Source organism: Trichoderma virens (genome assembly GCF_000170995.1).
Source record: "Trichoderma virens Gv29-8 chromosome Unknown TRIVIscaffold_5, whole genome shotgun sequence".
Taxonomy (NCBI): domain Eukaryota; kingdom Fungi; phylum Ascomycota; class Sordariomycetes; order Hypocreales; family Hypocreaceae; genus Trichoderma; species Trichoderma virens.
In genome coordinates, this window is record NW_014013744.1 from 2,400,588 (window position 1) to 2,426,790 (window position 26,203).

General features: G+C 49.7%; 5 protein-coding genes across 5 annotated transcripts; 4 read left to right on the forward strand and 1 right to left on the reverse strand.

The window, feature by feature from the left end:
• Positions 1–257: 257 nt before the first annotated feature.
• TRIVIDRAFT_67590 (uncharacterized protein) lies at positions 258–2,468 on the forward strand (the record flags this gene model as incomplete). Its single annotated transcript, XM_014102670.1, has 6 exons — positions 258–638; positions 701–1,085; positions 1,473–2,026; positions 2,169–2,229; positions 2,292–2,328; positions 2,444–2,468. 6 exons carry the CDS (start codon positions 258–260, stop codon positions 2,466–2,468), a joined length of 1,443 nt encoding a protein of 480 aa, XP_013958145.1.
• Positions 2,469–9,771: 7,303 nt separating this feature from the next.
• On the forward strand, positions 9,772–10,104 carry TRIVIDRAFT_221193 (uncharacterized protein; the record flags this gene model as incomplete). The annotated part of the gene is made up of 2 exons (XM_014102671.1): positions 9,772–9,869; positions 9,927–10,104. 2 exons carry the CDS (start codon positions 9,772–9,774, stop codon positions 10,102–10,104), a joined length of 276 nt encoding a protein of 91 aa, XP_013958146.1.
• Positions 10,105–15,992: 5,888 nt separating this feature from the next.
• TRIVIDRAFT_89428 (uncharacterized protein) lies at positions 15,993–17,240 on the forward strand (the record flags this gene model as incomplete). Its single annotated transcript, XM_014102672.1, has 2 exons — positions 15,993–16,486; positions 16,544–17,240. 2 exons carry the CDS (start codon positions 16,154–16,156, stop codon positions 16,646–16,648), a joined length of 438 nt encoding a protein of 145 aa, XP_013958147.1.
• A 2,955-nt stretch (positions 17,241–20,195) lies between these two features.
• On the reverse strand, positions 20,196–21,185 carry TRIVIDRAFT_200270 (uncharacterized protein; the record flags this gene model as incomplete). Its single annotated transcript, XM_014102673.1, has 1 exon — positions 20,196–21,185. The coding sequence occupies one exon, from the start codon at positions 21,183–21,185 to the stop codon at positions 20,196–20,198; it is 990 nt and encodes a 329-aa protein (XP_013958148.1).
• Positions 21,186–24,321: 3,136 nt separating this feature from the next.
• On the forward strand, positions 24,322–26,146 carry TRIVIDRAFT_147960 (uncharacterized protein; the record flags this gene model as incomplete). Its single annotated transcript, XM_014102674.1, has 4 exons — positions 24,322–25,367; positions 25,427–25,725; positions 25,793–25,894; positions 25,953–26,146. The coding sequence occupies 4 exons, from the start codon at positions 24,322–24,324 to the stop codon at positions 26,144–26,146; spliced, it is 1,641 nt and encodes a 546-aa protein (XP_013958149.1).
• Between the last annotated feature and the right edge of the window lie 57 nt (positions 26,147–26,203).

A 26,203-nucleotide genomic window follows, 5' to 3' on the forward strand; every position in this document is an offset into this window, starting at 1 on the left:
GAGTGTGGTTTTCTCCATGCTGCGACTGTGCTGAGATGTGGAAGTATAAGGAGCAGATTGATACGGCCCTATCTATGGTTTCCCTCTTCTTATTCGTTGATTCATGTTTGGATTGGGCACAAACAGCAAAGCATTGGGTGCCTGTGGCTGCGGGGCTAATCGCAGAGCCTCATATCATCTCAGAAGTTGCCAGCTGTATATTTCATATCATAGAATTGAACAATTTTCACCCGCTTTTCGCTAAACAAAACAAAATCATGTCCGGATTAGAGGTTTTAGGGGCCATCACAGGGGTGTTAGGCATTCTGCCCGTAGCTGTGGACGCACTTAAAACTTACAAAAGCATTATCTCGTCGATTCGAAATGCTGCGCGCGATCTGGCAAGCCTGATTCGAGATCTTGAGACGGAGAGAATCCGCCTACAAACTACCTGCGAAGTGCTCCTGGAAGGAGTTGCACCCTTCCATATGGTAGATTGCATGGCTAAAGATCCTTTTGGTGCGGCGTGGGAGCAGTACAGTCCCTTATTGCGCCTGCGGCTCTGGGAATCGGAGAGTTCATTCAAAAATCATACTTTAGACATGAATATTGCCGCCACGGAGCTGAAGAGAAAGCTATGTATTTATGGTGACAGTAGCGTAAGTACATTTCGGGTTCAAGCTCATCCCACAAGCTAACTTAAGTTTTCAATATTCGCTAGCCAAAACTTGCAGATAAAGTCTCCATCATCAGAGAGCTTAAGAAGGGGGTATCATTCACGCTCAATAAGAAGGACTATATCGGCATTGTGTCAAGAATTAAGCTTGGGAACCTGGCGCTTTCCGAACTTGCTAGGAACAATCGAGGGCTCGAGGCAGCCAGGCGACAGCGGTCACAAGCTCGACTAATCAAGCTCGTTCGAGGACTTTCCGATGGGATTTTTCAGGCCATTCAAAACTCAACAACTTGTGAATGCGTTACTTCGCATCGAGTGTGTCTTGAACTTGTGACAAGGGATGCAGTTCTGACTCCTAACGACCTGGATGACGATGTCGCACGAAGCTTCAAGTTCCACGTTGCTTTTACCTCTGATAACAATATGGAGAGTAATGACACGGATAAAAAATACATATCTGTGAATGGGAAATCGATAAATTGCCGGAGTAACATCTGCTTTCAATTGGACACTCTTGGGAGTACCAGAACATTAACCCTCACCCCCTTCCCCACCACTACAGATTCTAAACCTCCAAAGAACCCATGGTTTTCACGGTTTTTATTGCGAGGCCACAAGAACAGATCTCTAAAAAAAATTGCCAGTGTTGTCAAAGAAGCGGGCATACAAGCAGCTATTCCCTCAATGGCTGCATCTTCTCAGCCGATTCCAAACCTCTGTTACATGTTTTCAGGTCAGAACAAGCGGCAAACCAAGCATCGTTTTGGTTATATAGAGAACATCGATCAGAGATTTGGAATACATGCTCCAAATATAGATCTAGGCTGCTCTGTGGTATTAACTCTTCGAGAAGTATTGGATGGAGAATGGTTGAAAGTTGCTCGGTTCGGTTATTGGGAGAAACTGCAGATAGCACTCGCAATCGCTGTCAATACTCTTCATCTTTACAACACTCCGTGGGTTGACGAAAATTTGACTCTCGATAGCGTCATTTTCTTCTTGCCCAGCAGCGGTGAAGATCTCGATACCAAATTCTTAGCTCGGCCATTTGTGGTCAAGAACGTTTTGACTCCACATAGAAAGCAAGACACGCTTCTAAGAGCACCGAGACCAATCAATTGGGCAGCTTTCTGGGTTGGTGCGCTGCTCGTCCAGGTATTGATTGGGAAGATAGAAAGCGCCTTGGATGTGGTGGGACCAATGGATGTTCCCACGATTATCTCAAAGCGAAACGCTGGGAAACAACTGCTCGATGAAGTTTTGTGGAACAGCAGCTTCAACTGTAGAGCGGCTATAGAATGGTGCTTTGAACACGTGCTTGATGTGGCCGGCTTGGGGAATGAAAAGTGCTGTCAAGAGTTTTTCCAGGAGGTAGTGGCGAGGCTTGAAGAAGATGTGCAATTTCTTTCTGAGAATTAATATTTCAACTTGCTCAATAGATGTGTATAGATTTTACTAAACAAGCTCATACAGCTTATATTAGACTCCCATAGTCTAACATTTCTCTATCCAGCAATACACAGTGCCAACAGTGCTGTCAAATCCGGGCTGTGGTAGTCAAATTCTGATAGCGAGTAAGTGGACCAATCCTAAGATTTACTCATTCTCATAATGTTAGTAGTTGAAAACTGTACAGCAAGTGTTGATTTACTTGCCTCGGAGACTTTATATACGTGAGTTGTGAGCCTCTTTATACATGATACCCATGGCCGAGTAATAAAGCTGGGAAGTTTGGGTGCTACCTCGAGTGAGAAGTATTCCATAGTGCATTTAATAAGTTAAATGCAGTATGACTCTCACGTCTTCCCATTAAAGACCTTCTGAGTTGACCCGTTGAAAGTGTAGACCGGATTGATGGTTAAGCCCATACGGGCCTAACTACCCCAGATATCTAGTCTTGATTTCTCTTGTTTACTTAAATAAATAAAGGAATCATACAATTTATTTGCCTGAGACACTAGCTACGCATACTAAATCAAATACATTCTTTGACCCTTCTGTTCGGAGGTGCACTCCTTAGTTGTCAAACCAGACAGCCAAAGATGGAACATCACTACTGTATGTTAACACAATTTATACCGGCGAACACCGCCAGGCAAATTACAATGATGGAAATCAACATTTCATCAATCTCAAAGAACAACCCCGGCGCCTTGCGTACAGGCAAATGAAGGCAGCGGGAACAACACAAAACGGTCCGCCCGTCCGATCCCGTACCGAGAGTCCCGAATCCGATGTCGGACTCTGTGTCCGGCGTCCGGTCCGGAGCCTCTAAAGGTGTCGAGCTGCAGCTGGAAAAAAATTGACCAAAATTTGACACACTCAGTTTATGGAGTTGCTGCCTATACCCCATTAACCAGGCCACTAGGCAACCAATCTTGAATAACGGATAACTGCTCAGACTGATGCGTTGCGCCGTTGAAGAGCACCCAACGTACCCACCTGTCCAGCCGGCCAGGCGTCTTTCCTCTTCTCCTGGTGTTCGCCTTGGATAGCGTCTTGGTCTTGTTTAACTAATAATGGACGGAATGCCCGCCGCTTCAGCTATTCCACCAAACCATTGCCTCGGCTAGCATATTCCGCGCCTCGTTAGGCGCCATCCGTATTTGTGGTTCTGTTCTAGAATCCGGTAGTCGTAGCGAGAGAAAAACGAGCTGTTTGTTCGTATCGGCTGAGGTTCAGCTCAGCTCAGCCGACCTTTCCCACTCTGTACTCTCACCAGACCCCGTCATTAACTCACGGACCTGCACCACCGAGCAAACGGCTGAAGGCTCCAGTTTTCTATGCCGAGCCCATCAGACGGCACCAAGTTTGACCGACTAGGATTCTGTCTCTGAGCCACGCGCTGTTGACTCGCTACCTTGCTTGTTTGGGTAAGAAGCTGGTTGCAGACGCAGCCGAGGGCGACTAACTTGATAGAGCATCTTCACCCAGCCAAGACAATGCCCAATGGTGATGGTGCTGTAGAGTTGTTTGCTATTGCTTACCCAGGTGACCAGCTCCAGGCAACTGGATACACGCAGGACCATCTGGTACTCGTATGCACAGCGTGAATTTGGCTGTTCTGAGACGGGCTTCGGGTGTGTCAAACACACGCCAAATGAGCAGGGCTGCGGCCGCGTCCTTCCGGTGGAGGAGACTTGGACGCCATCCCGCTCGTTCCCCGGCTTCCCGGGTGTCGGCGCTTGTAGCTCTCCTCACAACCCAGTAGTCCTGCCACGGAAGCAATAACCACTAGCAGGCGCAGGAAGCACTTCGTAAGTTTCACCGGTAATAATGGAGACTCTACTCCGTACGGAGTACGTCTCTGATAGGTGTGTTGTTCTGTTCGTTGGACTTAAAGGAACAGGAGACCTGCATGCCTCGTACTTGGATGCTTCTCTTGCGACCATGTCGTCCTTGCTTCATTTGTCCAGGCGTCCGTAGCTGCTCGGGATCTGGCCCCAAATCCTCCTCGTCGCCGGGCGGTCCCAAGCGCCTCCAACTGCTGACACCGGCCCAGCCCTATCGCAATATTACTGATATACGATCTTGTATCTTGGCAATACTGCTCCGTCCATGTCGGATCACTAGTATCTTCGTTCAGGGGCGGGCCTGCCGCTGAACGCCGTTCACGCTAATGCCTCGTTGAAAAGGAGAGGGGATTGCATTCTTGATGGCTCCTCTAAAACAACTACTGGAGGTCATCCCTGCACTCCATATACGTACTCCCCTAGCTATCACTACCCTTGTCGTTTTCATGCTTTAGCGGGGTGGCTGCTGCGCCAGTGAGGAATAAAGGAAACAGGGGGTGAAAGGGGTACACACTTGCACCAAGTACGAGAAGGACCAACACTCCATACCTATGCACGTCGTACGGAGTACAGGTGGTGGTATCGTGCGAGGGGAACCAGGTACAGTGTACTGCGAGTTCCGTATCACCTGGACTGCATGTGATTGACGGGGGATTCCGTAGACGGTGAAATGTGGCGATGTGCTGCTCACGATGTCAGAGATGAATGCCGCGAGCCCTGCCATAGTATCCTCACTTCTTCGCGTAGCCGAACCTGAACTTCCCGAGAAAATCGCTGCTAACGACTTTTTACCCTTCCTGAATATGGAGCACATCGTGGCGCTGGTAGCCTCAGATCATCGCGTGGCATGGCCTCCCCCCTGTCTTTGAGCATTTTAGTACCGTGGGGATTCAGCACACCAGAAAGTTTCGTATCTGGGCGTCAATACTTCGTGTTCGCGCCACCATGCGAAGTCTACCTGTCCTACCTTAATCAGCGTAAGAAACGTTATTGATGGTCCAAAGTCTACCCCCCAAGGTCGTCTTAATCCAGCATCCTATTGATGTGATTCGACGTAAGACCTGCAGTCGTATCTGGTGTGTGCTCTGCTAGTCTTGTCTAAAATTACATACCCAATCAATGTCCCGACAGTTCGGTTCAGAGCCATGACAATCCTGTCGGGATTCCGCAGTGCTTACCTACGAAAACTTGCTTTCATGATTCCCTCTTGGACCAAGCCTGGGATTGTCTGCTGACGCTTGATTCCCAATGGAGCCTGGTGTGCATTTTCTCTGCAAGGGCGATGTTTTGTAGACCAGGAAATAGCTTTGGTATTTTGGTGTGAAATCGCGTCACAATGCGTTAAACCATTCATCATTCCCACTAGAGCTGCCAGCTTGCGTGGCAGATCTTACTTGTAATCAAGTACTATCATACCATTCCTTCTCAAGATATGTTCATTTAGGGCTGCAGCCGGTGAGCATTCGAAGTCAGCCCAATTGGTACCTGCTGATGGTCTATCCCCCTTAACCTCTAAACCATGCATATCGACCTACTTACTTTGGCACCCAACGGCCACTTTTCTTCTTCTGCGGCTGGTTTTGCGGCCGGATCATCATTTCAGTTGTAGAGTCGAGTGAAATTTTGGGGGAAGCGGTAAGCCAGATGTTCGTGGGATCCGATGTTGGAAATGGCCAATTCGCTCGCATGGTGGATGACTTTTAAAGGTGCACTGAGCATGGTCTAAAGATGCTACTAAGCATTATGCAAATCAGCTAAAAGAGGCTCCCTTATACTTTATAACATCTCGAAGGGTTATACTTGCATTCATTGTCACCCTTCTGGTATCAACAGAGTCGTGACCTGATCATACTTCGGCAATTTCGGCACTGTGATAGATTAGTGTAGCGCACAAGGAATGCAGATTCATGGAGCTCTATTTTGCCCCAAAATCATCATTTCTGAATCCACCATCTACGTCACACAGCATGGTCTTGTTTTGCTCCGGGTCAACATGCTGGGAGGAGTATGTTCTCAGGGTGCTGGTAGAACAATTTGTCAAAGTAGCATTATGGACCGTCTCGGAATCAGCAATAAATTTCATTCTCTAAGGGGCTATAGGCAGTTCAAATAGCCTCACAGAAAACGGTGCATCATAACAGAGCATAAACATTAATATTGGGGCAGTCGGGTCCTTTTGGAGTTGGTCTCATATTGCGGTTACGTCCAGTGCTGCTTGAGTGTCTTTGGGAGCGCGATAGTTCCCGCATCGCAGCGAACTCTTAATGATTGTATCTTTGCCTGCATTCGAACACCGTCGCAGCCAGTGTAGAGGCGGTAGTGGCAGCCTGTCGAATGGAGATCAACGGGCTCAGCAGAAGTTGTCCATCTGGCCTTCGCAAAAGTAACGTTTGGAGCAGCGATTCTCTGAAGCCGAGTTCCATTCTGTAATCGCAGTAGCTCCTTCAAAGCCACCGAAGAACCATATTTCAATATCATTTCCAAGGCGAATTCACCTAACTTAAATACCAACAGATATACGTTAGCAAGGCTGCATAGTACTCGCGCGGCATGCTGATTGCGCTATTTTCAACAGAGGCATACCTATGACCCTGACGCTGCTCAACCGCTGTTACTGTAGAATGGTAGATGCTGAAAAATATTCTGGATCTCCTGAGCCGCTGTTCTCTCGATGTTGGATTTTTTGTCCTTCTCGCAATCGCATTCATGTTGAATGGGGATATCCAAATGGTTTTTCCGTACCTTCCCATTCAACTACCGGGTCATCTACGAAGTATGTACTCCGTACCTTCTCTCAAATCGACAACGGATTCCCTTCCACCAACACCAGCTTTATCTTTTATCTTCTTCCCCTGTACAGCACGACAATAAATGCATCCTACCTCACTAATTGCAATGCGTCCATGCATCTATTCGCCTGTTCCTTTCTCCCTTTTCACAGCTCATCCTAATGGCTTGCAGATTTCATTATTATGACCTATCTGAAAAAGAAATTGCATGGATCTTTCGATATTGGTGGATCGTCGTGGCGGCGCCTCTACAACCCCAGATGCTAGGAACGCCATTCCGTCTTTCGCCTTGGCTTCTGACAGTGGCGCTGGGTTTCCGAAGCCTCTCAACACTAACGGAGGGGGCCTGCCCAGGGTTCAGGATGTCAGGATGCAAACCACTCCACTCGGAATCGAGGTGCCCGTGACAGACCGGGGAGGGATCCTTCTGTGATGCAGGCGCATCCGTTGGTTGTGGATTGGTCCAATCAACATACATACTTGTGCTGAGCTCCAATATCCGAAATGCTACTCTACAGGTACGATTATCCTACGAGTACCATCTTTCCCCTCAACCAGAGCGGCCGCCCAGCTGCGTCAGTCCATCTTGACTGCTGACAAGGAAGTCGAGAGCTAGCGACAGACCCCTGCCACCTCCCTTGCAACCGCAACAACCTTGTTTAACGCCATGCAGAATGAGTGGAATTTGCGCCACGATGTCCCGTCGACAGCCGAATCTTCATTGCAGACGGTGGCGATGAGAAAGGGTCTAAAGCTCCGCGCGAACGCAGAGTGCTCCTTGGTTTTGCCTGGACTATGGTAGCTGCAGAAAAGTCTTGCCGGAAGTACTGGGTAGTGGGTATTATTGCCACTCACTGGAGAAAGATTCTGCACCAAACTGCGTTGCACTGGTTACTCCAACTGACAGCCATACTCCAACGAATGGATACTGTTAGGCCATTGCCGATGGAGGATGCGATGTATTGTCCTGTTCCGACAGAGCCGAACTCCGAGAGAAATTTCCAGCCGACCATCACGCGGCAAATCCTCCTAAAGTCGCCCGTCTTTGCACGGCTTCTCCTTAGCGGTTGTCTTTCAGCTCTTTTCGCGCTATTGTGGACTCGTCTGCGATTCTCTCAGCAAAAACCTCGCCATCCACCAACGTTAAGCCCCATTGGTGTTTAGGCGCACAGCTATTGGAGGACAGCCTACTCCAGCACAATGGAGAAGGCTGCATTGTGTCTGTACAAACGAAATATGGCGCACATGAGACCTTTACTTGGAGGAACTGCTTGCCAAACAAAACAGCCGTTCCTAAGTTGGATTACCCATTCTGTCGTGGAATATAAGCTGCTAGGTTAAGAATCGACGATCATTCACCAAAGGGTCTCATAAATATCATCTTCCTCTAGAGATTGAGGCAGGTAAAGCTAGCTACTACTAGCACCAGGTGGTAGACGCGTTCCCCTATCCCCAAGTTTTTATGAGTGAAGAATACAATCTACTTAAACGTTCTATTACTGCCAGTCAGGTAGGAATGCCTCGAATCTGCTCTCAAGTACTGAGTGAGAACTACGATGTGTTTCGACAGTCTAGCTGGATAGTGCGCGAGTCATTCATGGTCGACATTCGCCTTGGTCTGAAATCCGTTGGGGCCAATCAGCAGGCTCAACACAAAACTGCCAGGATGATATACTGACTACGTGAAGATCGCGTAAAGAAGGGATGTCTCCAATATAGCACCCTAATCTATCCGCGGATGTTGGATGAAGCATCGTGTGTGCCATGACTTGTACTGCCTAGGCGCCAATTTAGAGGCGCCGGCAGCCGACAAGCACACGCGGAGGTGGGGATGCGGCGCAGGTGGTGATTCCTGAAGAACGGAACGGTGGCCTGGCAGATTCGCCTGCCAAAGCCTCCACTTTGGGTTCTCACTAACAGCACACGGATTTTGAGTTATGTCAGCGCGGCGTCCTAGATGTCTTCTGACAACGAGTACTCGGTACACGAAATGGTCTTACCGAGATATTGGTGCGTGTACAGGTACTCGTATGGAGCGAAGAGCCTCGAACCACTGGCATGACATGGAAGCACTATTGAACAATACTCCATACTCTATACGGAGTACAAAGGTGAAAGGTCAGGGCAAGTGGGAAGACGTGGAGATGGTTGTCATGGGCAGACTGGGGCAGTCCATGGAGCAGATCATTCTGGGCCATGCTAATTGGGCGCATGGCCTCGATAGCTGAATGCGCTAACTCGGATGTCTGGCAGGGATGTCGAGCCTCTGCAGCCGGCAATGAAAAGGGTTTTTGACAAAGCACAATCTTTGAAACCTGATAAAGACCGAGTAAGGAGAAAAGGGGAGCATTACGACTTGGAGACGCACACATACCGTCGGATCTCAGACCACGGAATCTGACAAAGGACCCTGCCGGCTAACGACAAGCCATGAGTATGCCTGTGCCGACGCCCAAACGCCCTGCTCCCACGCCAAGTCAAGGCACATGCGTACCTGTGGTCTGAACGGCACGGAAAGCTGCGTCTGAAAGAGCACCCCAGACACTGGGTCGGCATGGCTGAGCCTTTCCTTGATGGCTGCGGCTGGCGCTGGGAATCAGGCCCGGGTTGCCACGGGGCCATGGGCCGGGGGAGTGGGGTCTGGGAGGGGTGGATGGATTGTCAGCCCGTGCGCGCGCGCTCTCACCAGCTTGCAGACTCTTCCGTGGACACCAGGATCAATCTGTCAAGATCTCACCTTTGCTTACAGTATTCCTTGGCTTGCTTTGATACGCCAGGTGAGAGGACGTAAGCATTGGGTCCAGCTAAGCTTTTGTGTCGAATATTCTGTACGATGCGCAAGTAATCCGAACAGAGTTCAGGTACTGCTACTGCGGCAGTACTTCTCGTACTAATAATACAAAGAGTTCTGACAATGGGGGGACACGTCCGGTGGCCCCGGCAAAGGAGAAGAGCCTTTTGTTAGTGGCAGTCATTTTGTCTGCCCGCACCACCACCAACACATGACGTGATACTCACAGAGCCTGGAATTACCATGGCATGGGGCACTCCCTACTGGCATATCTACCCAACAAGAATCTTCAAGCATCTGAACGGTGGTGGGACCCCTAGCGATGTCCCAGGTGCACAAGGGTTAGCTGATGCGTGCTTGCTGCACACGTTGACTGCTAGCCGTTAAATTGATGTTAGCTGGCTCGACAGCGAGTGTTGGGACAAGGAAGAGGGCTCAGCATTGTGGCCCGGTTTGTACCGCGATTCGTTCGATACGGACACCTCTTACAAAGCAGCACGCGCTCACTTTCAAGCACGGAATGGACGGGCCTGCTCGCCACAGAGGACGCGGTTATATCGATACGCCCAAAGATAGAGGGCTCATTTATTAGCGAACGGTATGGCTAAAGGGAAACGGGGCCGCTAAGCGCAACTGATGCAGAGCAGGACCTTGGCGGATTTCTGAACAGATCCTAGTTTCGAGTGTGGATACGTGGCGGCGTCTGCCTCCTGTAGTGAATAACGGGGGAACAGGGTGGTAGATGCTGCTCTGCAACTCTCTTCAAGTACGAGTACATACATGGAGGCGCTGCACACGATCTAGGTATCTCGATGAGAACAAATCTACGATCAAAGTACTCCATACGGCGGCAGCACCACCAGCTACTCTGCTTTGATAGAGAAATGACTCGCCACGGCGTTCTATGGCAGCCAATGCAATGTCTTTGAGCATCAAATCCGGCAGGTGGTTGATCAGGCGCAACATTTGGCTGCAACGACAAGCTGCAGAAGCTTTTTATGGAGTTAGCAGGTCAGGCTGTCAAGCAAGAAGCGTCGCACAACAGGGGATTCCGTCGATTGGGGCCGCAGCACGTCGGCGAACAAGCTGGCTACTCCGTACCGTAAGGGTTAATGCAGGAGGCACTCGTCCCCGTTTCTGTGTGATTGCAAGTCGCCCGTTTGGGTGTGAGGAATTCCACTCCTGCAGGCGTCCGGCGTTTGTCATACAGAGTACCTTGATTTCAGCTCCATCAAGGCCTCTCCATCTACCTACTATGTATGACTCGATACTGATGAAAAGAGATATGCGGTTCTTGCTGGTAAGCTTCTGCGGCTAGCATATCACCTGAAATTTAAAAGACGTGCTAAAATTCCGAAGAGCAGACCTCGTACCAGTCTGTTAGACTGTACCAATCCACGAGGCCTTTTTAGGGGTCCCCTACCCCATGCTTTGGCTTTTCAGCTCCCCGTTCAAACATATGTACGGACATGACTAAGAAAAGGTGCGGCTTGCAGTTATACCTTGTACGCGGCACGCCATGATGGAGCATCTCAGCAGTCTACTAGCGCTCTATTGACGCTCAAATGAGGGTCTTGTCATGTCCTCTCACATGTGCTTGTACTAATGGAATGATATGGAGTAGGACAAGTACCGCTGTGCTGTACTTGTACAGTACCTCTCTGTTCTGCCACCTTGGCGCTCAGCATTGCCCAAGCTTCAATTGTGGGCTCGAGAGTTCTAGACCATCACTAAGGTTGCTTAGAGTTCTCCAACTGGTCATCGACTTAGTTTCATCGATGCAGACACGTCTTTCCAATTAATGACATTCCACCAAGGGTGCCCGCGAGAGGAAGTCAGAGCGAGGGCATGCGTATCAAGGAAGCGGTCATCTGTCTCTGCCGCATGACGCAAAACGCATGGTAATCTGGCGACGCAATATGCAGAGATGCATGTGTGAGCATGCAAAGGGTGAGAGGGAAGACAATGCCTCTGCCAAGTACAAAGCCAAGTACTGTACTGTACGGGAGTCATGGAGCTAGGACCAGGTACTCCGAACTGGGGGAGGCGAAAACGGAGATGCATAAAAATCGGAGCATTTACCTGGCCTCGAGTAGGGGGTGCTTGTGAGCAGGCATTAGGCTTGGGACACTGAATACCTGACCATGTACGTATTGTTCCCAGCCGGAGCCGCAAAGGGTATGGACTGCGTCTGCGCTTCTGGTCTGGTTGACCTTGTGCTAGCTGAAGCATGCTTTCTCCTTTCCTGATTTGTCTATGCTGTCTCTCACATTACTTGCGCTGTGTTCCCAAGGGATATACGAGTACAGGTAGAACAATACTGTCGGCTCTCTGCCATGAATCACGATCGACCGGGCAGCTAGAAGGGAGGGGGGTATGACTTGGACACATCCTTATCAGACTTGCAGGTACGGAGGCGCATCATGCATATGCATGTACGCAGGCTGGAGAAACTTCCCCTTGGCGCTTTGAGGGAACATGAAAGGAGGGGGGGAGGCAAAGGTGAGCTACTCGGTACTAGCAGGTGTTGGATCAGATGGTGGTGGAGGAGGAGGAAGAGACGAGGAGGATAAAGCTTGAGGTGTGAGTGGATATATAAGATGAAGTACCGTGGGTGTAGGTGACGGGTACTCCGCACTCCGTACCGGCAGAGGAGCGTGCCTTGCTGTGGGATTTCGACATTGGATGGGTTGATGGGCTGCTGGGGATTGTATTATCTTGGAGACATGTTTCAAGGGCCTTTCGAGCGCATCCGAGGAGGAGAGAATGCGCTCCCGAGATGTGTTCTCGGCTTTGTAGGGCGTGTCTCACGGCCAAGTACCTGCTTGTACAGCTGCGCGGTGGCCTCTGCGAGCGGCACTGCCTGGCTTGCCTGGGTCCGCTGCCATGTACGGACCAAGTACAAGTGCTCGGGACGGGAGAGACGTTTTCTCGGAAGGCTCGCAATGCGTATGCGTGTCAGTGTGGGAATTTCCTTCGCGCTGGGCTCGTTCTCCACACGCAGCATGTCTTAGCAGAGGTCTAATGGCCACACAGGTACTGCATACTCGCCGGCGCTGCGGAGGCGCCCAAGCTCCAAAGTATCGAGTACGGCTCAAGACGAGGTCGCGTCCATGTAGATGCGTCGTACCGGCACTAACGCATTGGCCAAGGCAGAGAGCGCTCGCGGCTGAGAAAACGGTGCATGTACATACGAGTTGCCAGGCGGCATCCGGAAGAGCAGGGCGCACGGTGCCAGCTGAGGGGCAAACACGGAGTACGCCGAGTACGTAAGCCGCTGCCTGCAGAATCCCTGCCAAACGGGCGATGGGCACAGGTACCTTGACGCCGGCGCTCCGTGCGGGATTCTTTGTTGTCGCATCGCCCGTCCGAAACATTCCATTCCCACACCCATGACGCTTTCAGGGATTGGATCCGAGGCCAGGACCGTTTTTGTCTCTCATCCACGCAAAAGGATAGACGGATCGCACACGATTCAAGGGTGAGTTTGTGCCCAAGCAGCACCTGCTACTTGCTACCTGCTAGGCCGTGCAGCAGCAGAGGGCAAGATGACCAAGATGCCGCTGCACCATGGCATTTACGAGGGCACGCTTTTGCTTTGCTTGCTCCAAGCTGACTTGACAAAAGGGAATAAATACGACGGGATACCACCTGCTCCGTCCAATACCAAGGCATTGCACTACTGTACTGTACATGTACGAGGACTCGTAGCTTTGCAAGCCCTTCCCGCTGCGTGCCAGCCCGGCCAAGGTGCGGTCCTGGCCAGCCATTCGCCGGAAAGGTTTATTCCTGTTCTCTCACATTGGCCATCACACGCCCCCCTGCCCGCCTGTCGGCACTCCCCTGCAGCAGCTGCAGCAGCTAGCAGCTTGTGACTTTTGAGCAACCCCAGAGCGAGAGAGAGCAGGAGTCAGGCAGTCAATGGCTGGGAGAGGAGCCGTGCTGAAGTGGTGGTGGTGATGATGGCGATGCCTGTGGGAACAGCACAGCACCGCACCGTACAGACAGATAAGAATGATGATGATGAGAAGAGCGGCATTCGGCCTACAAAACATGCTCTGTACTGTACTGTATGAGTATGCCACCGCAGTACCTCGACAGCACCGGATCCCTGGCTTCTCAATTCTTGCGCTGCATCTCCACCTCTTTCTCCTCTTCTCTCTCTGCGGACTAGCACAAGTACAGACTCCACCCCCTAGCGACGAGCTGGCGACTTGATCCATGGCTCCGCTTCAGCCCTCCAATCTATGAGAGCGCTAGCCATACAGCTCTCGAACCCGAATGACGGTAGTGCTACCTCGCACCCACACCGGCCCACGACCAGGATCGGGACAAGGCCTCAGGTCCCGTCCAAAGCACAAGCACAAGCAGCGCGTGGCTCAGCGACAAGATGCCCGAGTCCCAACGCCTGGGGCTCTAAAAACCCAGCCTTGGGGCGCTAGGGGAGAAAAAAAAACAGAGTTGAGCAGATGGGGAGAAGGCAAACCGTCTTGTAGCGATAACACACTTGTGGGCAGCGTGCACCAAACAGATTGCTCAAAGCGACGCCAACGACGACGCCGGCCGGAACCACAGGGAAACCTTATTGACTGAGTATTGAGGGAATCTCGGGACGCCAAGTACATCCATCAAAAAGCTGCCGCCGTCCCCCTTCGGCTCACTCCGAGCCCTTCGTCTGGTCTCTTTTTCTGCATCAGCTTGCGTGCCGCTCGACGACCTACTCAAGCGCGGCATCATATTTTACGAAACACTCTACACGACGCAAAGGGTAAAAGACAACAAAAGACCCAAAAAATTTCAAAATCAAAAAAAAAAGAAAAAAAGACAAAGATAAGACAAAGACGAAAAGCCAAAGAGACGGACAAAAAGAATACCACCGATAAACCACCTTTTTGTGCCAACCTTAATTTTGGAGGGCTTTCATCTAGGAATATTAAGGCTTCGGTGGCACTTGGTCCTCCTCTCTCTTTCCTTGTCTCCCTCTTTTTTTTTCCCTTCTACCACATCCAGGCGTATACAAAAGTCTTACATACGCCCCCCTCGCTTCCTGTGCCGTTCCCGGAAATCGTCTTTGACCACAACTACTTGCTGTTGTCTCTGGTTACGGATCAAGATTCGACGCCGCTCCACCACAAAAAGCCTTTTTTTCACGGTAGCAGCGAGCCCGGCTTTTTGGACGCTTCCATCTGGGCACTCATATATAGGCAACTCGCTCCCAGTTTTGCTTTCTTGAACGCTCTCCCCGAATCCGTCGACTCTTTCCTCTTTTCCCCCCTCGTCAACGCAGGAGAATAGGAAAGTCTGAGACGGCGTATCACTAAAAACGGCTAAAACATCAGCCCAGCACATCCGCCACTCCCGTCTTCGTTGGACATTCCAGCCAACCATCGTCTGTTGGCGTTGAGGCGCTGCTACTCGCTGCACCCGCTAAGCGCTGCATCGCCTGCCGCCGTCGCCTGCCCGTAGAGGGTAGAGGTACTCGTGCTCAGTCGCCGCAACTTCGTATGTCGTCTGCTGTTCAACTTCATCATCACCTCTTCCCATCATATCACAGCCTTGTCAGAGGAACGGCACTTGCTCTCTAACCGAAGCGAGTACTTGTCTTGGTGCTACTGTGCATTGCCTTGCCTTGGCGCATTGCTCTTGCATGACCATCTTGACAAAGCTAGACCTGCTGCCGAGAGACATCCTAGTCGAGAATCGCTGTGCTGTTCTCGACGCGCACGTTGTTGTATAGAATAAGAGTATCTAACTTTGAGCAACCCAGCATCCGTTGTGTCGATCATTCGAGCAGCGTCGAATCGATCAAAGCCCTTTCAAAGCCAGTGCCATGGACTCGGTTCATAACGCGCCGTCAAGCTTTTCGTCCCGACGACCGGCAGCTGGCTCCTTGCCTACCTTTTCTCTCCCCCCGCCACAGTCAGAGGTCCCAAGTATGAATGATCACTCTTCCCGACCTCGTTCTTTTTATAACATTAAGAGCATCGATCTAACCCCTCCTTCTTCAGGGGCCAGCGAAGGCCTCAGTCCAGGTCTGTCGAGTGTTCATACAAACAGTTCACAGGGTTCCCAACCTCCAACCACCATGCAGCAATACACGTACAACGCCCACGTTCACGGCAACTGGCCAACGCCCGGTAACCCCTCCTCTTATGGCGTCAACTCAGCTACATCCCAGCAAGCGCCCCCGATGCCTACTGCTGGCGGATCGTCGTATACTGTCAATGCGGCCAACGGGGGACAGCATCCTCTGGGCTCGGCAGCCTTCGCCCCGCGATCTCTCTATACCCAGGCCTACGCCGCTCAGCGAAGTCCTCAGTCTCCCACCAACGCTGGTGAAGCGTCCTATGACCACCATCCATTTCAGTCTTCCAATGGCCAAGAGAGCCACTCCAGCTTGCCTCCAGGGAGCATTACACAGGCGCCGACCTTGCCCAGTGCTCCCGCCCATGCTGAGCCGTATGGGCACAGTCGATCATCCATCAGCGGGCCCAGCTACGGCTCTTCATCGACTGGGCAGCCTCAACCCGGCTTCTCCTACGCACCCCAGCACTCGCCGAGCAGCCACTCGCCCACAGGAGCAGCGCCGATTCCACGGGGTTTGGGACAACATCCACTCCCGTCAATGGCACCCCCTGGCTCCTATCGCTCCTATCAGACTTACCAGGCTCCGATGTCAACGATGGGCGGGCCCGTCATGTCCAACATTCATCAGCCTGGCAGCTCGCTCTCGATGATTCCCGGAATGGTTCCTACTGGCTACGGGGGTGCCCCTGCCATGATGTACCCACATGCGCAACCACAGGCACAGCCTGAACGGCCATTCAAATGTGACCAGTGCGTTCAGTCGTTTAGCCGGAATCACGATTTGAAACGCCACAAGCGCATCCACCTTGCCGTCAAGCCATTCCCGTGCACTTACTGTGCCAAGAGCTTTTCACGAAAGGACGCTCTAAAGGTATGTAGCAGCCGTTCTGTTTCTATCCTCTCTACGGACACTAACAAATTGCCACAGAGACACAGATTGGTCAAGGGTTGTGAAAACAAGAGCCACGAAGCATCTAACGAGAACCCCAGCACCTCTGACGATGGGGCCCAGCGAAATGGAGAGGCAGGTTAAGTCGTGACGTTTAGGGGAACCGAACCGGATGACAGGACCGGGGGGTTGCTCTGAATGGGGCGAGCAACTTGTACACTACTTTACGCACAAGAGCACCTTGCAACGACAAGCGAATGCAGGAGGGCAGCATGTGGTTCGTTTTGATACCCAGTGGACAACGGGAGGTGCCCAAGGATGAAGAGATGCAAAGCCCTCCTCAGATGAGGTAAAACATGCACCGGTCCTACCAAAATGGGGGGAAAAATCATCAGACACGCCAAACGAGAGAGTTGCCGCATTGTTCTAGGGACTATGATATTTTCGTTCCGGTGTACTTTTCTTCTTCTTTTTCCTTTAATTCTTTTTTTTTAGTATCATTTTTTACCCCTCTGCTTCATATCAGGCGTTTAAAGAGGGAGGGGCCAGGGTTTACTCTATCAACGAGCAAGGATGGCCAGGCAGGGATATATGGAGTGTATAGTCTACGGGTTATCGGGTTTAAACAAGGTTCTGGACAAGTCACGTCAAGAGCATACTATGGTATGAATGCAACTGGAGTTTTACGGGATTTGATGCCTAGTCAGCAGCAGTAATAAAACCATCTGTCATGGGTACGCTTGTTTCCAGTGGTTGCAGTGACAAGGGGTGCGTTTCATCACCAATAGATGCTTGCTCGAAGGAGCGTCGGCAGAAGGATGGGCTTTGTAGGCAAGTAGGGCAGAGGCAAATACAGGCGGATGCCGGAAAACACCACTGGGCACGGATCCAGGCAAGGCAGAGAAGTAAGACGACCAACCAAACGAGAGGCAAACAACAAACAACTGCAGGTTAATAGACGAATAGACAAGGCAGAAGCCCAGCCGCCAAACCGAAAAGGAAGCGGCTGAAGGCGCTTCGGAAGCGAGATGAGCGAATGACAACCGACAAACAACCTCGTCCGGGTCACGCTCACTCCCACACACTGAGACGAAGGAGCTACAATGACGACGCTGAGCAAGAGCTGAAAAACAGACGAGAATAATCGGTCAAAGTACGTTTGGTTAGCACATAATACCGAATACGCGGGGCGGATGGGGGATTTTCTGAGGCTGTGAGAGGGCGAAAAGTCAAGCCTCCTTTTGAGCGAGCTAGTACGAGAGGAGGAACTCTCTTTCACTCCTGGTACCCAAGTATTTATGATTTTATGGCGTTTTATACATGATGCTATTTGCTGCGTCGGCAGGGCCGGTGTGGTCCTCTTTTTTTTTCTCCGCTGGGGGCTGAAAAACAGGCGAAAAAAGGAAGTGGTGAGAGGCGCTGGTTTGAGCTTTTTCGGGGCTGGGGTGGCGTTTTTTGTTGCTACTGGATGGATGGATCAAAAGGTTTTTGGGGTGGTACAAAGTTACAAAGGGAAGAAAAAAAACAAGGAGTGGGAAGGGAAAAGAGATGCTGACGCATGGGTGAGATTTGGGGGGGGATTAGTTTTTGTTTGAGGATTTGATGTGGGTGGCCTCTTCTTTTTGTTTTTGTATTTGTTTAGTTTTAGTTGTTTGGGGGTTGAGTTTTGAGGCGAAGTTGTTGTTTTTGGTTTGGAATAAGGGGGGGGCGAAGAAGAGGAGGAGGAGGAGGAGGAGGAGGATGGTGAGGGAGAATGAGTGAGAGAGATGCAGCTGAGTGGCAAGATTATCGGGCATTTTGGTGGGAGGTGTGGATGGCCTTTTTTTGCCCGTACTTTTTACTTCTTATTCCGATTATTATTATTTACTTCCTGTTGATTGTGCTTCTTGCTGGGGGAACGGAGAGGAGAAATAAGACATGCATTGCATAAGGGGTGCGACTCCATACAGCGGACCAGGTGCCACGACTCTGCGGCGAATGTGTCATGAGTGTGTCTATATTTCTCCCCCAGCACATGGGAAAAAATGGATGCGTATATGTTGCTGCATTGACCACTTCCCCCAAAAAAAAAAAGTCGATATCTTGAAGCAACTAATGCACCTCGTCCTCACCGGTCGAACAGGGTGTCTTCCCAGCACCCCTGAGTAGAAGACGAGTATCTCAACTCCCATAGGTTACATGAAGTCTTGTTTTCTTCTTCTTTTCTCATCGAAACGGAAACGGAAAAGTCTTGCCAAGGTCTCCCTGTCACCAACCTCTTCAGCTGTTGTTTTTTTCTGTTTTGCTAAAAATCTCGGAGCCCCCTTGTGTGCCTTTTTTCTTCTTTGCATAGCTCCGATGTGTGACCACCACCTGCGTTGTGAGAGCCCAGCTTAGTTTCGGTATGGCTGCGTCGAGGGATATTGGCTGCTGTGTTGCCCACGATTTCATTTTGGGGGTGGTTTTTCTGTTAAAAATAAAAACAAATCACTTCTAAAAAACGTAGACTCATGAGCCCTCCTCCCCCGAAGAAGCGGCCGTGGGAATGGAAGCGGGATGGAAAACTTGTAGACGCAACAAGTCAACTTGCATAAATGAGGCTTTTACCAACAAATTAGATTCGCTTCGTCACCGAATATCCTAATAGTCTTCTTTCTCCCCCATGTTCTATCCCGTGTGACACACGCACACGCCCCAAAAGCCGCGTGCTGATCCCGTCCTTCTCACACCCCCTGCTGTCTTGCATTTTTTCTTCCCTAGGCGTGGGATCCAATGACGGAAAGACAGAGAGAAAACATGGAAAAGGGAAAAAAAATATACACGCCTCCCCTCCTCCCAAATGATCTGTATCTATTTCATCATCTATCATATTTTTGTAGTATTTTGTTTCGGGAGAGAGGACGTCGAAATAGGGCTTGGGACGGGGGGGTTGGGGGAATCCGGTAAAAGAGGCATGCTGCAGGTCGGCAATGTCCAGACGGGTACGGACGGGGCGCTGCGAGGGTTCGGGCAGATACGTGCCGCGGACGGCTGCATTAGATTGTATGGATGGTGGTGTGAGGGTTTTTGGCGATGTGGTAGATTTGGAGGACAACACGTTCATGTCGGTGATTGAGGTTGTTGATCAATGCTATTGAGATGAAATGATAATGGATAGTCCCATCTACTATCACTGTTTTGTAAGTACAATGTCAACATTGATGATCGGAAGGTAAGTGAAGAGAGAGGGAGAAACCATCAATTGTTCCGACAGCTGTAATATTATGGGGAGCTGCCCGAATGTGATCTCGAGCCAGATCTTTAGCATCACAAAGCAGCATGTTCAATTCTTTTAATGGAATACAAATGCCCAGACAAAAATCCGGAATTCAATAGAATATACGGTATGGAACATGTGTGGCGGGCGACTGGAGTTGCATGCTTCATCATCACCGTCGTACAATCTTGGCCAAACCCTGCAAGCCATCGATCATACTTTACGATGGGCGGCACATGGCATAAAGTCAAACGGGCATCATCCGATTTGGAAAGATGGAAAATGTTTGGAAATACTACTAGAAAAATAATAACATAATATTCAACCTGTACTGCATCTCCATTACCTGCTGGCCCTGAACAACACGCTGCTGGCTAACATGATTCAGCCCCAAATACCCATCGATACGTCACCACCGCCCTCGTCCGCTCGAAAATACTGCATGCTCGCTTTCTTTTACTCGACGCAACAGAGAACTCCAATCTTCCTGGGGGGATGTTGATAGTCCCTGATCCAACCGTGCCCAGCGATAGCTGCTTCCCAAGCATTGATCGCTCTGCCAAGCCTGGTGATGAATTCGTAGGACCGTGAGCCCTGAAAATCCCATGACTTGATGTCGTCGACCGATACGAAGCGCTTCCCATTCCCATGATATTCGTATTCAGGTTTTACAAGCGCTTCGCTTCCCGGTCTGGGACGAGGCACGAAGTCAATCATCCAGAATGTTTCGGCTCTAGCTTTGCAACAGGCACGGAAGATCATCCCATCCATTGTTCTGCGTCTGTAGTATGGGCATTCAGTATCCGGAGGAAGGGGATTCCCAAAAAACTTGTCCCATCCCTTGTCATATCGAAGACCAAAGTTGATGAAACGCTTTTCGAAAAATTTGGGCATTTCACTACGATTATTCATCCAGCGAAGGAGATTTTTCAAGTCTCTCCTCTCGAAACACACCAAATCAGTCTTCGGGAAACACTCCAAGGGCATCGCTAGATATCTGTCTGTAAGCGTGGTCTGTCCTTCTGCAGGCGTGATTCGTCTTCTTTCTTCGAAGAAAACACTGAATATCGGCATACCTGGATCTCGCTTCTCCTCCCGCATCTTTCTTCGTTCCTTGGCTCGCTTGTGACGCATCCGGAGCATTACTTCAGCGGACTCCTGACAGGTTCTCCAGAGACGTCTCTCAACCATGTATGCTGAAGGATTGTCTCCCAGTGGAGTGGCCAAATGGGGCGTACCTCTATCCCCGGTATCCTTGTCGAGGACAAGTCTATCCTTTGGCAGGGGGTTGTCGAGTTTCCAAGTGCTGAAGAAATGAGCGCCAGGTGTCCGAGACTGAGCTGCCAACTTCCAGATTATTTCTCGCACGTCGTAAGGCAGCTTAGCGAAGAGGTAGAATGCCATGTCTTGTTTCTCTGGCTTTTTCTTTCCGTATCGCATCGCCATGTTGAAGAACTGTACCAAATATATATTGAAAGAGGAACAAGAGGGAAATTATATAAATGGTTAAGTTGTGTAAACAAGACTGGACGCTGACATTGGGAAGAGGCAGCAATATATACTTGAGCATAGACAGTGAAATAAACTTAAATTACCTGCTTCCACCTCCTTTATCGCGGGATTCTGCAGGCGTTACGCGGACAATAGACTGATAAGGTGAAAGCCAGACTTTCCAACCAACTCTGATGATCTGCAGCAGCGGAGATAATGAAGGTTAGTGACGAGTGATTTCGAAGAAACCTTCTTAATAGATATAGAACATAGCTTAAATCACTAGCTCTAAACTAAATCTCACGATTCGAGATCCAACAGCGTAGATGTGCTGGATATCACGCCGAGGATAGGAAGATGAAGAAGAACAAAGTCTGGAGCATATGTATAAGCAAGGTAGATAGTACATCCATCACGGCATAAAATAGTATATGCTCAAACATGCCTGGATACCTATTAGATACTTTCATACATGCGTCCAGCGCGCGTCTTCGTGGCTTCCCTGACGCCGAAGCTTTATGGCGTTTTCACAATGGAAACACGTACTCGTGGGCGCCACCCACGTTAAACGCCGGCGATCCCTCGGGGACGGTGCGGCGAAATAGATTTTAATTTCCGGTGCAAAATATGCTAGAAGTTTGATATTTTATAATCTGATAGGCATCGTCGGATGTCAAGACGTTGTGGAGTGCTGGGACAACAGTTGACAAGCTCTTTGATCCGATCCTAATCATGCCGCGTAATGTGAATCATGCCATTCTTATCTCTTGAATTACAATTTCTGTGCAATGTTTACCAAAATCTACCTACCTAGTATCCATATTCGGCCAGATAATCCTTCCCCAGCAGCTTCTGGTAATCCCCCGTGCATCTTTCCAGCGCCTCTAGGACAAGCCACGTACACACGCCTTATCAGATGCCCGGAAACTTTCCAAGCTCGTCTGAGTGCTCAAAACCATCTCTTATCTGGAAATACTTGTCAAGCGCAACGTCAGTGTCCTAAAGCTAGGGCCAACTTTTTGGCGGCCTTGAATTCAAGGTGAGCTTGGGGCGATAAGAGCCGTAATGTGGCCATGCCCTATGATGAAATCGTACTTCTCCATGTCATTTTATGAACAATTTCGGGCCTTTGTGATCCTAATAGGAGCCGAGACCAGCTTTGAGAGTTGGCCCATTTCGATTAGAAAATGCCACAAGAGATCAAATAAGGGGTCAATCATGACATATCCTCTGTAATGTATCAACACGTCGAATAGAGACTTAGGGGGATTTCATGCATCTAAATAAAAAAAAATTCAGCACTAATTAGAATTTTCATGTTGATTCCGTATACGAGAACAGGGTAGCTGCGATTTCTGGGACTTTCCCCTGAGATATCTAATGGTCCCCTAGATTTCATATCGCATTACCCCAGAGTGTAAATGAGATCTACAATTCAAACCTAGATGATTTAAACATATCAGCGCAAACTCCGCAAAATGTGTATTGCGCCACTTTTACGGGACCCAGTTCTCGGATAAGGCTCTCCTGTCTTCTAGAATGCTATCTTAAGGTGAATTTTGAACGCTGTGGCTTCATCTTTATGATCCAGCTTTTCCTTGAAGTTAATTCCGTCTTCAAATGCACGTGGATGAATCCTTTGATAGCCTTAGGTGGGTCGCCGAAATATTTGCCGATGACGCTGATATTGATTGTAAAATTAATACTATCATACTAGCAAAATGCTGGAGCAATCACGAAATAGCTAAATGATATGCTTCTAGACAAAGACAAACGTAATGAATACGCAATGAATTAAATACTTGACTTTTTTATTTCTTCTTATCAGAAACAGCAATCAGCCATTACATGAGTAGCATAAGGTTCAGACATGCCTCCAACACGGCGACTTTTGCCGCTGGTGCTTGATTCCCTGTGCGTCAAGAAGCTTGTGGAAGAAAACGCAAAACAGTCTCGGTTTCTTCTCGGGAATTTTGATAAGGATGGTGGAAGGGTACGGAGATGTGACGGAGTTATTCGACACCGGTTTTGGAGAAAGTTGATCTTCTTGGAGGCTGGGACACGAACTGCAGAATGGGAAAGCCGGCAAGATTAGAGGCAGATCTGCTGGAGAAGTGATGACCTTGGATAGAAAAATGAGCTCGGAAATAACTCTTTGTAGCGATCAAATGGAACAAGGCCGAACGTGAGGGAATCACCACAATACGCGTTGGATTGTATATTCGGCACCGAACAGGAGGTACCCATTACCAGACCCGAACATTCAGCCTTCTGGAGGGCGGGACTCACCCGTTGTTGGACTCAAATGGGACCAGACGCCCCAAGACAAGTTCTCCATCATTACCTTCGCCCAAGACTTCTATCCATCATCTCAACACCAGCTCACACCTAATCACCAGCCATGTCTGACTCATCATCCGAGTCCAGATTGACTCCTACTGCAGCAGGCAGAGGCACCCCTCCGTCATTTTTCTTAGCTCCAGCAACTGCCTTGACTGGGCGTGATGCCGGCTCATCAATCGGATACAACTTCATCGACCGGCTGGCAGCAAGAGAGCACGAATTGCTTCACGAGCTACGAACTTGCCGGAGAGTGATGGATGACATTGTAGGATTAGCGATTGAGGTTCGTTCTACCCAGAAAGCCTGGGAACTCTTGTCGGGTCGATTCTTTGGCTACTAAACTACACAATGTATCACGGGTTCCAAGGTGGTCGGCGGATGGATTGATATGATAATAGTCTTTCTCAACATGTGGTAACATAGTTTAATCACTTCATTTTGTCGAAATTTAGACACAATGTGTCTCAAAATAGTCGTTCCCATATACACTACAATAATCTGGCATGGTTCGGTCGTATGTACGGAGTGTTTTGTGGACAGAAAAGATACGACTTCAGCCTACTGAGCTTTAGCTCGACGTTAGCTAGCGGGAAGGATTCATGAGAATAGCCTCCTTGAATCCTTGGGATATGAAGCGGGGAAATACGCCTACGTGACCTCAAAGAGCTACTATTAAATTCAAAATCTCAAAAGGGACGCATAGTTGCTTCTTTCTAAGCAATAGCTAGGCCTTTGCACAGGTTTCACAATGCCTGTGAATTATCCGTTTCTTACGGCGTCTATCGTTGGTGTCCTCACTCTCCTCTTATACTTCAAGGTGGGAGAGCATCATCTTGCACCCCAGCGCTATGCATTTTCTGTGGTAGCTAGTTTTCTCTCTGGTGTGGTCTTCGTTCGGTCTCCCATTCTCTTCGACAAGCCCAGCCCAGATTGGATGTCTGCCGTCATCTTGTCAACACAGATTCATGCATCGTTCCTTGGTGGGCTATACGCCAGCCTCATTACATACCGGCTCTTCTTCCATCCTCTAAACAAATTCCCAGGCCAAATAGGAGCGCGTATCTCGATTTTCTGGTTGTGCTATCATGTCCGCGGCCTCGATGCATGGAGGAAGATTGCCGCGCTTCACGACCAATACGGCCCGTATGTTCGAGTTGGCCCGTCCGAGTTGTCGGTGCGTGATCCAAAGGGCGTGCTGGCCCTTCATGGACCCATGTCGAAGTGCAAAAAGGATCCTCACTACGACTTGACCAAGCCCATGACTTCTCTCCATATGTTCCGCGACAGGTCTCTTCATAACAGTCTCCGCCGCGTCTGGAGTCAGGCGTTTAGTGATCGGGCCCTGAGAGGGTACGAGCAACGGATACGGGGATACCGCAACATCTTGTTTGATAGAATCACAGCTGCTGAGGGCCAGCCAATCGATATGGCAAAGTGGTCCCGCTTCTACAGCTTCGACGTCATGGGCGATCTCGCTTTTGGGAAATCGTTCAGCATGCTAAACACTTCTCGGAACCATTGGGCCATCGATTTACTTGATGCTGGTGTTTTGCCTTTGGCTTTGCAACTACCCGTATGGCTGTTAAGGCTTGGAATGAGCATTCCCATACTATCAAGAGACTGGTGGAAATTTATCGGGTTTTGTCGGGATAGTCTGCAGAGTCGAATGAAGTCTGAGCCAGAGGTCCCTGATATCATGTCGACGTTGCTAGAGCCACTGAAAGGGAGGGAACCGACCCAAGAGGAGACAGACCTGTTGATTGGAAATGCCCAGCTTATAATAGGTGCGGGGAGGTGAGTTTATATTTATACATGTATGCCCGCCAGTAGGAAACAAGCTGACAGAACGCCAGTCACACAACGGCTGCAAGCCTGGCTTCCATATTATACGAGCTGGCAAAGCACCCACGGCACGTTGGAAAGCTACGCCAAGAGCTTGTATCCTTGGTCCGGGACTCACGGTTTGATGCTTCTCCAGACGAGCTGGCGCATCTCGAGCATTTAAATGCGGTTATTAATGAGACAATGAGACTCCACCCTCCAGTTCCGACGACCATATACCGTCTCACGCCTCCTGAGGGAATCATGATTGGTAGCGTTCATGTCCCTGGGAGCATAGCTGTGATGTGCCCGCAGTATGCAGTCGGGAGGAGTAAGTCATCTTTGGGCCCCAAGCTTGCCTGACGTATAAACACAGCTGCTTATTCTTTTGTCTGTAGATGAAACAGTTTATTCGAAAGCAGACTCATTTATTCCAGAACGTTGGTACCAGTTTCCGGATATGATCAAGGACAAAAATGCGTTTGCGCCATTCTCGACAGGTCGGTCAAGCTCCCGGTTACTCCAACGGCGATATATCGCTAACTGTTTCCTCCGTAGGCCCATATGGCTGTATTGGAAAGCGCCTGGCGCTAATGGACATTCGCCAGATGATTGCAAGGCTCGTTTGGGTTTTTGATTTTTCTTTTGCACCTGGGGAAGATGGAGCTAGCTTTGAAAGGAATGCTATTGATGCGTTTATGATGACATTTGGTGAGCTGAGATTAACGCTCAGGCCTAGGGAAATTATATAGGTCCATATAGCCATGATGATCGTGTTTAAGAATCTCTTTCGCCACTCTTTTTCCAGC